This window comes from Magnolia sinica, chromosome 3 (assembly GCF_029962835.1).
Source record: "Magnolia sinica isolate HGM2019 chromosome 3, MsV1, whole genome shotgun sequence".
Taxonomy (NCBI): Eukaryota; Viridiplantae; Streptophyta; class Magnoliopsida; order Magnoliales; family Magnoliaceae; genus Magnolia; species Magnolia sinica.
Window position 1 is genome coordinate 100,727,207 of NC_080575.1, and position 14,097 is coordinate 100,741,303.

The 14,097-nt window shown below is 39.0% G+C and overlaps 1 protein-coding gene across 1 annotated transcript; it reads left to right on the top strand.

Moving 5' to 3' along the window:
• Window positions 1–3,697: 3,697 nt before the first annotated feature.
• On the top strand, window positions 3,698–6,188 carry LOC131240426 (uncharacterized). The gene is made up of 2 exons (XM_058238649.1): window positions 3,698–3,907; window positions 5,860–6,188. The coding sequence occupies exons 1-2, from the start codon at window positions 3,764–3,766 to the stop codon at window positions 6,082–6,084; spliced, it is 369 nt and encodes a 122-aa protein (XP_058094632.1). The 5' UTR covers window positions 3,698–3,763; the 3' UTR covers window positions 6,085–6,188.
• Window positions 6,189–14,097: the final 7,909 nt, after the last annotated feature.

The window sequence follows — 14,097 nt, forward strand, 5'->3', positions numbered from 1 at the left end:
AAGGTACCAAAATGTAAATTCTATATTAAGTAGGCATTTTTTTTTTTGTCAAATTCTCTCTGTTTTGTTATTTGACCATGGGATTATGCATATTTATTATATGGCTGAAAATGAAAACATTGCATTGTCCAATTTCAAAAAACAAGTATCCAAGAATCAATGGTTGGGATTGTTCAATCAATTTGATTTTAGAGAGAGTTTATTCCATTTTTGATTAGTTTATTTGGGGTTGGGCAATCTTTTAGTGCCTCAAAGTGTCAAACTTCGTGCACTGCCTAAGCATTTCATATAACTCCTTTTAAAACCAAGAGAAATATCATTTTCAATTAAAGATAATACAGATAATAAGAGAAATGCTATGTTGTTCCTAGTTGCATTAGATTCAACCCAGATTTCATGGGCCACCATGAAAATATGGCTATGATCCGATGAATATTAACAATTTAATCAATTGCCTTAAACATGGACGGTCTATAGAAATAGCTCCAATCAACAATTTGATCCTTCAATTTGTAAGGGACCATCATGGATTGATTATGATTCTAATGAATTAGTTTTGTTAGGTAATTGTAACTAGGGGTGTATATCGAGTCAAACCAAGTCGAGCTGGCCTCAGCTCAACTCGGCTCGGCCATTAGCTGACCTCAACTTGAACTCAGCTCGGCTTAGTTCTCGAGCCTAACTAGCTAACTCCGCTTGGTTCGGTCAGTAGCTTATGCCAATTCGAGCCAAGATCAAGCGGATTCACCTGTGTAGCATTTTCACAAACACCTGGACTACACCTTCAAAATCTCATTGTATTTAAGACAGCAGCGATGGTTTTACAGGTATTTGATCAAACACCTTCTAAGCAACATAAGAATCAAGAAAAAAAGGATATTGGTTTCATATACATACCTTCCTTGCCACTAGCCACACTTCATTAAGTCATTTCACCAAACACTTGGTAAGCAACATCAATATCAAGGTGGCCAAGTCACCTAACTGGTTCAATCCAAGTTTGATTCGAGCTGGGTTTCATCCGAGTCAAGTCGAGTTGGGGCTAACTCAAACTCAGCTCGAAATCATTTTCAAGCTCAAAAAATCAGCTCGACTTGGCTCGAACTCAGCTTCGAACAGAGTCGAATTGAGCTTTTTTGAGTCAAGTCGAGCGAGCTAACCGAGCTAGCTCAGTTCATGTACACCTCTAATTGTAACCATCCTATCCATATCTTGGGAAAAGGATAGCTACAGAGAATTACGGCCAATGCATGGATGGACAGACTAGATTATCCAATTAAAGTAGGTTTTACATGGTAGCCCATAAAATATGATCTGAACGCATTGGATGGTTCAGATTAGACTGTCCAAGTGAACCTATGCAACTTAGAGACATAACTTATATTGCTCCAATAGGGCCCCATCATTTCTCCACCACCGTGCATGTTTGGGAGCGTGGATTTGAACCCCCTAGATTGGGAATCCCCTGGATTTGAAACGCATAGGATTTGAAATCCTCCTTTGTGTTTGGCACCCTGAATTTAGAATCCCTTCTCATCCAAAAGTAGTTGTTCATAGTATATTTACGGGGGTTTGAATTTAATTACTAAATTAATTTTAATATCTTTGATTAGTATATGTATGTAATGTTTAATACAATGGTTGTAATAAGCCCATTGAAATATATACTTTACCCAAAAATGATAAAATTACTATTCTTGGATGGGCCACAAGCAGAAGATCACATCTAAGTGACTTACCAATAATTTTTAATTACATGGACAATGTTTGGACAACACAGATCATCATATTAAAGTAATTATAGTGAAGCAATTGATAATCTAATTGTTTTGCGATATCATCGGTAGGCCATGTGCCTAATAGATCAATACTCTAGTTACACACATGTTACACCCCCAGGTGCATAGCTCAAGTGGTAGACCGAGTAAAAGATACCTCGTGTCAACACCCGAGCTCTTGGTATTGATTCCCTCGGGAGGGTGGCTAACAGTGAAGTGTGATCTGACAGTTGGTCTAATAACAAGCTAACAAAAAAAAAACCCCTTGTTGGAGGGGACTTAAAACCCCCTCAATGTGAAATCCCCATTCACCTTATAGTGCCAAAACATACAAGGGATTTTGAAATCCCCTCAAACCCCTCCAAATCCATGGTAGCAAGCAGCCTTTGATAAGGTGTAAGGACCAAACACCCCCTCTTTTCAGCTATCAGGATAAACAGCCCCCAGTTTTTTTTTAATTTTTATTCCAACCCAATCCCTACTTTTAAAAATACATCTTGTTCGCCCCTTAGATTTTCACCAAGTTCTACCGTTGCCCATGGGCTAAACTTCACCACAGTTTTAAAATGGTGGTGACTCTTAACTGTTCACAAGGCACATATGTATTGCAATTTAGACCGTCCAAACTGCTGACCCAAATTGCATATGATTTTACCACCAGATTTTGGACTGATCCTTATTTTTACCAATCGAATCCCATTTTGGGATTCTAACCTTTGACTTCAGACAGTGCATTTGTTGGGATCTTCCTGAAGGGATAGAAAGAGAAAGGGTAAATTTGAAAGGAAAAAAATCAAATGGGAGGGACTTATTAGTATAGTTTTTGTAAACCAAGGTGTTTACTGAAATAAAAATAAAGTAAGGGTGTGGTTGGACCCAGAAGCACGAGGGAGGGGGGAATTCATTTTTTTTCCGTAACAATAATAATATGTGGACCAGGTGTTTTTGGACCGTCTTTGATGAAAGTTCCTATGTTTTTTTGAATTTTACCAACTCCTGTAAAAAATACCAAAATGCCCTCAATTGTCTTGATGCAGCTGTAGTCACGTGACACGTTTGCCATATGTGCAATATGGGCCAATGTATCTGACACTCCTGGCTTAAAATACCCATGTTTTTTAAAAGAAAAAAATTGGAAAATTTTTGATACTCTGGTAGAGCATGGTACTTGACATTCAGGCACTTAGAAATTCCATACATGGTATAAAAAAAAATCCAATTAAAATCTCCAAATTATGTTTTGGACTTTAGATGTACCATGAACCAAAAATTACCGTTATTCGTTTGTCCCATCATCGGATTGATCGGTCTTTCAACAAACAAGCATCCACAAATCAAAGGTTAGGATTGATCAACCAATCCCATTTTGGGATTTGGGATTCTAACAAATCAACATTGAGTCCCACGATTTAATCAGTTTTATTTGAGTTAATGTACACCATGTGTACATTTTCTAAGTGCCTGCATATCATCACTCGTACTCCGCCAGAGTAGAATTTCACAAGCACTCATAAAATTACTAAAATGCCCTCACTAAAAGGAGATTCTTGTTTTGAAGATCGTATGAAAATCCAAGTACAAGCTATGGAGGGAGCCAGTGGTCCTAAAAGCTTTGAATGGGTGGTTATAGCAAACCAGCTACAATTAGGAAACATATCTTAAAAGATTTCATGAATCCCCCACCATTAAATGTTTAGAGGTCCACCATGGCCTAAAAAAGCATATTCTTCTCTCATTTTAGAGTGTGAAGCTGGCCATTTTGCATGGTGGGGGGTAGTGGAATCTCATGCATTAAACATGGACCTTTTGCCCCACTGCACCTACCTTTTTTCTATTTTATTTTTATTATTTTTATTATTTGTAATATCTTTTCAAATGCATATATTCCTTCACCAAAAAAAACAAAAAAAATCACTTATAAAGCCAGAAGAACTTCCCTCTCCTTTTCTCCATACACTCTAAACATAGGTGAAGGAAAAACCAGTATGGGGGAAGGAGAAGGAGAAGAGAGAAAGGAAGAGAGAGAGGTGGAAATTAGTCTAAAAGACTTCTCAAGGAAGCTTGAGGAATTTGCTAAAGCAAGAGATTGGGAGCAATACCATAGCCCAAGAAATCTTCTTCTTGCTATGGTAATTTTCATAATATACTTTTTTCTTTAATCTATTTTATTTTTAAGTGCATATGGTCCGTTGATTAGTTTTAATTACATGGGTTTTGTCTCTGGTACTTGAAATTCTTTTGTCGTTATCGTTGTTGATTATTCGTCTCGATTGTTATTTTCTATTCAAGAATTTAGTCATTGATATGGTCTTTTATTAATGATAAGCTAACCCTATTAGCTATCCAAGCTTTTTCATATTTATAGGCCGCAATGTATAAAACAAATGAATAGCTATTTTTTAAATTTTATTTTTTATTTTGGCTTAAAATCCAAGCCCTCTCAACCTTGCGGGCACAACGTATAAAACAAATGGATGAAAAACCTCATTTTTTTTTCTTTTTTTTTTTTCTAAACATCCATTTGTTTTGTACATTGTGGCCGACGTATGATACAAAGGGCTTGTTTTTTCAGGCCAGCTGTCTAAATAGGTCGCGGCCCATCTGACGGAACACTAGGGATTTGGCACATGCGTGCTATGTTGACATGCTTGTGTGGCTGGGATTTGGCACGATAAAACTTTTTTTTTCGAAATTCAATCTTCTGGTTTGAAATTAGTCAGGCCCTTTAAACCCTGTGGGCCTCAACATACAAAATAAACGGCTGAGAAAACAATCTTTTGTAGGCATCCCTTTGTTTTGTACATTATGGCTCACATATGAAACAAAAAGGCTTGTTTTTGTTGCGGAGTGTCTGAATAGGGCGCGGCCCATCTAATGGAAAGCTAGGGATCTGTGACGTGCGTGCCATGTTGACATGCGTGCTTGGGTGGCCGGGCAGTGCCCTACACGCAAGTATGCTTAGCAAACCTCTCGTTAAAAAGTACAGGAATCTATCTAGTATCGTTTACAAGGGCACGACACAGTTCACACGTGCATATATATATATATATATATATATATATATATATATATATATATATGTGTGTGTGTGTGTGTGTGTGTGTGTGTGTGAGAGAGAAATATGAGCACTCATGCCACCTTTGCACAAATGTCATGGTCATGTCTGAACAGTCCACGTGATGCGGTACCCCTTTAAACCCTATAAGCCTATTTTTCAGCTTGATTGGGCGATAGTAAAGAGAAATACAAATCAAGTGAGGAAAATGTTTCATTTTACATGGCCTACCAGAGTTTTGCATCGGGCTGAGAGTTGGGTTTGAAACCTTGGGCCGATACGGTTTCAAGGGGTGCCGCATCATGTGAACCATTCAGATTATGTGACCATGACACGTGTGAAAAGGTGCATATGGGTGCTCATGTAAGAAGGTGCGCATGTGAGCATTCGTGTGTATAGTTCTGGCTCAAAAATAAAGCCCTTTCAACTTATGGGCCACAACATACAAAACAAATGGCTGAGAAAATAGTCGTTTTTGATGTCCCTTTGTTTTGTACATTGTATCCGACATATTAAACGAAAGGGCTTCTTTTTTCAGGCCAGCTATCTAAATAGAGCGTGGCCCATCTTATGGAAAGCTGAGATCCAGCACATGTTTGCCATGTTGACATGTGTGCATGTGTGGCTGGGCAGCACCCTACACGCGAGTATGCTTATATAAAGTAGAGGATTCTAGTGTCATTCACATGGCATCACACGCAGTTCACACGTGCACGCACACTGCATTGGGCACATGCCAAACGCATATAAGTAGAACTCATCATGGATGGACCATAAACTAACCAACGGTAGGCATTCTATGAGAAAAAGAACATACACTTATAGGATCATCCAACCATCATAAATTTTGGGTTACGGTCAATCCATACTGTGGCCTATCAGATGAACGGTTTGGATCTTATACACACATGTCACTGCCCCCATAGAGACAAATGCAAAACATGTGATATTTGTGGTCCACTATATAGTGGAGTCTATTTTATTTTATATATATTAATTTTTATGCGTGTGGTGTTTGGTGGATAGGTAGGTGAAGTTGGGGAGCTATCAGAGATATTCCAATGGAGGGGAGAGGTGGCAAAAGGCCTGCCAAACTGGGAAGAATCTGATAAAGAGCATTTGGGAGAAGAGCTTTCTGATGTGCTGTTGTATCTCATTAGGTTGGCTGATATCTGTGGTATTGATCTTGGAGATGCTGCTTCAAAGAAAATGGTGAAAAATGCCATCAAATACCCACCAAAAATCTACTAGTTTGTATCAATGTTGGTGCATCTCAATTTTGTTTGGTTTGGTGGGTGTTTGGATGTCTCATTTGAAGACCATATAATAAAGTTTCAAGCTTAGATTGTTTTTTATTTGATGTTGTATTGGTTGGAACTTGTAAGGTATGATTTTGAGAATGAATGGTTTATTCTCGCGTAATGATGCATGGACAGTCCAATTAATCAATCTGGACTGTTCATTTTGTCCAGCCTTTATTTCATGGGGAACAATGTAAAATTCACGGCAATCGGATGATTCAAACCGTTTGATCTGTAGCATATATGACGATGCTCTATGTTTACTAGAGTTAGGCACGGACGACTTGACTCGACCTGAAATCCAATCAAAACTTATATATATATATATATATATATATATATATATATATATATATATATATATATATATATATATATATATATATATAGCCAAATTGTAACACCCTGAAAATCGGAAATCAAGCAGGTGCCCAACTCCCGAGTTTCAACGTATTACTTATGCAACATTCATAAGGATGATTTGATGTTGTCCATGTTGGTGTATAAAACATGAATGGGATTAAGCTAAATCAGCAGATCATACTCTAGGGACAGTTAAATTTACGCAAGCAGAAGACTATAATCAAAGTATAAAATATATAAATTACTATAGGTTTCCAAAGTATGAACGCATTGTCAGGTTAAATAGTTACAAGTATTGATTCAAAATACAAAATGTCAGAAGAGTGGTAGTCCTCTACAAGCATGAACCCTGAAGCCCCGCCGATTCAGAACGGTCTACGTAAATCCGTCTGAATACTGCATATATGAGAATGCCTCCTCGTCATCCTCAAAGCCCGGCTTCGTCTCGCAGGCTACGCCATCATCTGAACCTACAACAGGGTCTGGTTGGTGTGTACAATACCGTCCCGTAATGTGGGAGTGAGTGATCAACTCAGTGGAACAATATAGCAAAGGTTAATATGTTATCAATTCAGTCAAGCAGTAATGATAACGCAATACAAGCAAATATCCCAAAGTACTGTGATTAATGTAAGAATGATATGAAATAATGATGCATGCCCTCGCCTGCGCTCCCTCAGCGACTTCATTTCACGATCGCACATGCAACACTTCCTCAGTACTTGACCTGCTACGCCAAACGCACACGTAATGCGGTGCATGAGCGTGATTACCAAGTTCTTATTAGTCCTTTTCATACAGTAGAATTGGGAAGCTAAGTTACCTCCCTTATATTATTTCTCAATCAGTGATCCATTCTAGGGTCGTCAGTCCTAGTAAATCTCATACGATGTTACGGTTCTAGGTCACCGCAAAGGGCTCATCACCTTATCAATGCAGGCCTAGTATGTACTCTGGTTACTACGTAAAGGCTCGTCGCCTCTACGCGGTCTTAGAGTATGCTCTAGGTCACTACAAAGGGCTCGTTACCTTATCAGTGTAGGCCGACAGTTCGAATAGTGTCCCATACTACCGTATTTGGATCACGAGTTTGGGTTGCTCACTGGTCACTACGAGGAGGCTCGTCACCCCAGTATAAGCCGAAAGCTCTACCACGGTGTCCCATACCACCATGACTGGCTCATGAGTCTTAGCGGATCGAGGTATCAAGGTTAAAGAGATTTTCACTGGTGAGTTTGGTACCTTAGATTCAAGCAGTAGCGTCCATACATGGTGAACATACATTGGGTCAATCGGGTTACTTGACGAGATCGACTAGTACGAGCACACATAGACTTAATCGATATGGAATGCATAAGCATTCCGTGTGGGCTAACCACTGTCGTCAAGTGACGTACGACTCGGATTCGTCGAACGCATGTGTCGTGGCTAAAACAGTTCAGCCACCGGTCGTAAATCATTACCGATTGCCTGGACTACAACGTAGCCCCAAACACACTCCAGATCAATAACATTCAAATGTAATAGTCAAGACAGCATGTAATGACACAATTGAATATAGATCTCATATCAGCATTTCAACGAACACATAGAATACATGTTGACATACATGAGCATTTAATTTACAAATCACATTGTAGTAAAATAGACTACATGAAAGAAACTGTAACCCTAGGTAAGGGGATTGAGAATCCTATCTCAACACCCTCCTTAAGCACATTACATTAAGCATTTTCTCACTTAGGCATTTTATCGAACACTTAGACTATACATATTACGTACATGTAATAAATTAGTTAAAATGCACATCGTAGCAAATCCTTCCACATAGGAGTTGCCACACGTACAACCATCATATATCCTCACACATAAATCATGGCAAGCACAAATCATGAATCCATATTCATTCAGTCATTTCAACAAATACTTAGAATGCATTAAAATCAATATAGTTTACATCTATGTTTACTATACGGGAAACATCGTGTCTAAGCATATGAGATAGCAATCAAGTCATTCATAAATTATTACTGACATTGAAAGCCTTGAAAACCATAACCTAAACGTTTATAGTCCGCACCTTACCCTGGTAAACGCGTAACGGATTCGTTTTAGACACTTAACCTTTGTCAATAGCGGATTGGCAACCTACAGTATGAAATAGGTTAGCTATTCCATTACTTACAATGTTTGAAACCCTATAACAGGTTAGGGTTAGGTTTTCTTACCTAAGAATGGAATTGGAATCGCCCGTATAGCGATACAGATAAGGTGGCTAGTGCATGGAGCAACAGGATCAAATCCCAGGATGAATCTCTAACTGTCTCTCTCTCTTTATCTCTCTTTCCTTTCCTTTTCCTCTTTTCTCTTCATTAGGGTTTAAAAATTCGTATGAAATATTAGAGAGAGGATTTAAGGCCCTTATATAGGCCTAGGTCTGTTGGAAATGGCCCCAGGGCCAAGGTATACTTAGGTTATATCCAAAGGGCGTCTGTTTCAACCCAACGGAGCACTTCTAGTGGCCCCTTTTTTGCGTGCGGTCGGACTTAAGCTCCCCGACATTGGATCTAGGTCAGGCTGAGTTTTCGTTTTGATCGGGTTTGCAAATTGACCGTGGTGGATTAGTTTCAGTTCAACGGTCACGGTTACTCAATTAGGGCCACAAGAACATTGCCATGTATGGGACAATTTCCTTGATTCGAGTGTGTATTTGGGTCAGATTCTGACGGTCAGAATCCTTATATTTGGCCTCCAAGCGACACGACTCAGATTACTTAAATTCGGATTTTATTTCTAAAGATATTCACGTTTCTTACACACTTTGCTCCTAGCTCAAGTTGTGCATTCCTAGACACAATTGAGACTTGATTTTCGAGAGGGTTGTCAAGTCCAGTAATGTGGTCATAATTGTATAATTTTGCGGTTATCGGACTTTCGACGTGCGGTCCAGGTCCGATACGGAGTTTCGGTGTGCTCCCGAGAGCAACCGGGTTTAGGGATGAATTCTAAATTTCAAGGTAATGTAGCGTCAATGATTCTGCACGGTTCGGGTCTTGCAGATCATATTTAAAGTGATTAGTACTAATTTCATAAGTACTCTAGTTTAGCACTTGCTAATATTAACCTAATTTCTAAAGGTTTCGGTCCTGGATGATTTCTGTTTGAGGTGGTACTCGGGTCCTTGTACGGATTTTTCCGAAATGTTACACAAATGCTCAGCTGCATAGTTCACCAGTTCGTACGGAACTCGTGCGAACTTTTTGAGAACTCATCATACGTGATGTGAATCCCAAATCTGAACAGTCCACATGATGTAGCACCCTGTGAAACCCCTAGGGCCTAACTTATACTTTGATCCAAAACTTAGTGGGCCATGGAAAAAGAAAACAGTTTCCTCCCTTGATTTGCATCTCTCTTTGCTATGGCTCACAAGAGTTTTAGATCAGTGTGAAAATTGGTCCCATGAGGTTTCATGGGATGCCGGATCACATGGACCATTCAGATTAGATGCCCATGGCTAACGTTTCATGGAGAGGCTGCAATTAGGGGTGTACATCGAGTCGAGCTGGCCTCAGCTCGACTTGGCTCGGCCACTAGCTGACCTCAACTCGAACTCGGCTCTGCTTAGTCCTCGAGCCTGGTTGGTCAGCTCGGCTCGGTTTGGTCAGCAGCTTAGACTAGTTCGAGCCGAGTTCAAGCCAAGATCGAGCCGAATTTGTCTGTGCAGCATTTCTAAAAACACCTGGATTGCACCTTAAAAAACCCACTATATGTGAAATACCAGCAAAAGTTTTTCAGGTATTTTATCAAACACCTTCTAAGCAACATAAACATTAAGAAAAAAAGGATATTTGTTTCATATACATACCTTCCTTGCCACCAGCCACACTTCGTTAAGTCATTTCATCAAACACTTGGTGAGCAACATCAATATCAAAGTAACCGAGTCACCAAACTAGTTCGATCCAAGTTCAGTTCAAGCTGTGTTCGATCCGAGTCGAGTCGAGTCGAGCTAGGGTAAGCTCGAACTCATTTTTGAGCCCAAAAAATCAGCTCGACTCGGCTCGAATTCAGCTTTGAACTGAGTTGAATCGGGCTTTTTCGAGTCGAGTCGAGCGAGCTAACCGAGATAGCTCGGTTCATGTACACCTCTAGTTGCAATTCCAACAAGTTCACCTAGGTTTTGAATGTGATTTCAGCCGGTAGATGCCCGTTGCACCCGACTTGACTAGGTGTTGACTTGATCTAACTCAGCATTTGTTATTGGGTTAGACTCGGTCCAGATTAGTCCAAGTCAGATCCGGACTCGGATCGGGTCAGGCATGCTGGACTCGGTACCAAATCAGGTCGAGTTCGGATTAGGTCTATTTCAAAACCAGATGGTGTCAGATCAGCCCTAACTTTATCTAACTCGACTGGCCGCCCAGCTCTAGTGTTTACAATCATTTTTTCCTTAGAAAACAAAACTTTTAGGGGCTGTTGGTTTGCCCGGGTAAAGGTTGGAAGTCTTTCTCATGGTGCTTCCCTTTCTAATTAGGATGAGGTTGACCCATGGGTCAATTGGCCTGACCCACTTATAAGCCAGGTTCAGGTCATGTCAGGTTAGGTTGTCGGTCCAGCTCCAGTAAAAAAATTAGCCCATTTAGATAAATTGGTTGGGCTTGGGTTTAGCCCGACCAGATCTGGACCTGCCCATATAGTGCATCAATGGGCTAAGCCAAATGACCCGGCCAAGTTGACCCAACCCATTACTTGAAATAGAAAGACCTGTACTATAATCTTCATCCATTCTAGTTGAGGAGAGGATCTAATGGCCAATGTTTGCCATCAAGGCCAGATCAACGAAGGACTGTGAAGGAGCGCATTTAGTATCCTGGGTTGAATCCGGCGGTCCAGGAGCCTGACCAATTACAACTATATGGGTCTGCCAGCTTGGGCTCGGGCTTAAGAAATTTTAAGTGGGGTCAGGTCAGATCACTATGTAATGGCTTTGGCTGACCACCACCCCGACCCAACCTCACCCATTGGCAGGACTAGATGAGACTTGGGATTTTCAGGGGAAACTCTTAAACATGTTTAGCTAGCACTGGAGATTTCTCAGGAGAAAGTCAACAGCCAAGAAATGAATGGTCCATATTAATTATAATAAAAAGACTATGACCATACCATCCATCAGGTGGAGTACTCCTTTTGATGCCTATCCCTCCCTAAAAAATTGGTTTCATCTAATCATCGTGACCACTTGATTAATGGATAGGAAATGGACGGTTGCTAATTGCTATCCATCACAAAAAAATAAAAAAATTAAAAAATTAAAAAAATTAAAATAAAATAAAATGATGTTGACCATTATGTTGAGTTTGTTGGATTTTTGGGTTCATATGCAGCAGAAACTTAATATAATCTAAAGATCAAATTTGATATTCTTTGAAAAATTCCCATTTGCAATAATTATATTTCTAAAACATCAAACACCATGAAGAATAGTCGAGATCTTATCTTATGTGGTTGAATTGTGGGATGCTTCTTTTTTATAATGCCTTTTTCCAATGCTGATCCTCTAACAAAAAAGGTCTCCTCTCGATCTATTTCAGGTGGGTGAGGTGAGAAAATCGTTGTCTACTCCTCTTTGAAGGAGTCGCACATAATCTAATAGGTGGATCATGTACATCACACTTGTAAAGGAGAAGAGAAGATGATAGGAGAAGGAAAGGGAGTGGAACACACACACACTTTCTCTCTCTCTCTAAGAAACACCCAGAGGGATGCCCAAAGCTTTTTCCAAATCCTAGTGAACCATTAGATATGGGCTATCATGTCACAAAGTGAAATTAAATTAATTTTAATGGTTAAAACAAAACTTTAATAATTGAAAACTTTTATAAAGCTGATTAAAACCTTTTAAATATTGGGTCCAATGATAAAATCACTTGATGAGTCTTGATCTAATTAGATCTAGTAATAAACAAATTCTTGGATAAATATAATGAATCTCATGTTGACTTGTACAAAAATTAATGAATCTCGATGGATATACCCAATATCATCTACTTACAGTGGCTTCTAAGAAATCTTGTAAAGTGGGCTAAAACCACTTGGTCAATATCCTAATCCTTAAACATCCTTAAGCCTATAGATTGATCATCTTTCATACAATATCATATTCTTCATCACAACTATGATTATAGTCTAAAGTAATGGGCCCTAGACTATTAATTTAAATTCGACCTCTAATGCAAGTATCCAAACGTTCAATATCAGGATCTTATATCCACAACACACTTACACTCGTATATAGGATAATGGCAAACACATGATCGATATCAAGTTAGCTCCCGATGGTGGAGACCGTCAATCCTGACCCAAGTCAATCTCCTCACACAGGATGATCATTCATCTCATAAAATAATATTTATAGATGTGTCTCATGCGTTTGCGATGGTTAGTAATATATGAGGGTACTGAGATCTATGAATCACAACTCTCCCTAATTAATGACCACTTTGTTCAATCTCAAATTCCTAAGGAATACAGTGGAATCACTCCTCACATGACCTAATTTAAGTTAATACTAGATGTTAGTTAAAGTATATCATACTTATCCTAAGTACCCATGATTATCAAAATCAACTGTCTATCATATCCACAAGGCCAATGGATTGTTGCATACATTGGTTTTCAAGGAGTAACTCCAACAAAGCTCGCCTTTGATTGCCCATCCCTCCCGAAAATTACTTTCTTCAACTGATTGCTAACCATGGCATCAATGATTTTTTATAAAGCAAGATAAATCACATTGATTGTATTAGAAAGTTTCATTATCATGTGTTGCCAACCGATTATTTTTCAACCTCTCAAAAATCACTTTAATCTCTCAACCATAATCATCCAATTAATTAAAGGAGAAGTGGAACATTCCTAATAAGGTTTGAGTTACTTATCAGCTTTTTCCAAGAAAAAAATGTCCACAATCTAAATTTAAGGTGTCGTTTAGGTAGGGAAAACATAGAGGAGAGCCCTTTTACCGGAAAAATGGCTTGATCAAACAACAAAATCTCTACAATGTGTAATTCGAATAACTTCAGACATTTTTTCCCTCGCAATTAGCCTTCACAACATTCGTTGTGAGAGGTAACATCGTGATAAAAATGTAGCTGCTAGGCAAGGAACAGTTGAGATTTTACCACACTAGGACAGCTCAGATATACAATGCATAATGCATGTAGATATTCTTTGTGCATAGTGGGCACGGGATGGAATGCAGGGGGTGGTCATCCATATTTAAGCACCCACATATACCACATGTGTCATCATTAATCTTTTAATGCCTCACAAGGATTATACATGTCTATCCATCAATGTATATGTGTCATAATACTCCGTTTGTTGCCAACTATATCAAGCTCCTCACATCTTCCACCATTCCAAGTCTCGATTTTGAGAAATTGGGCAAGTCCCACATTGCATCCACATAGCTGCTTAGATTTAAAATCTTTTCTTTCATTGATTAAAATTTCAAAAATTGCTTCGTTAACTCATACATAACCAATGCAAAAAGACAAGTTCAATGTTACTACCAAATATAAGCCTACAATAATTA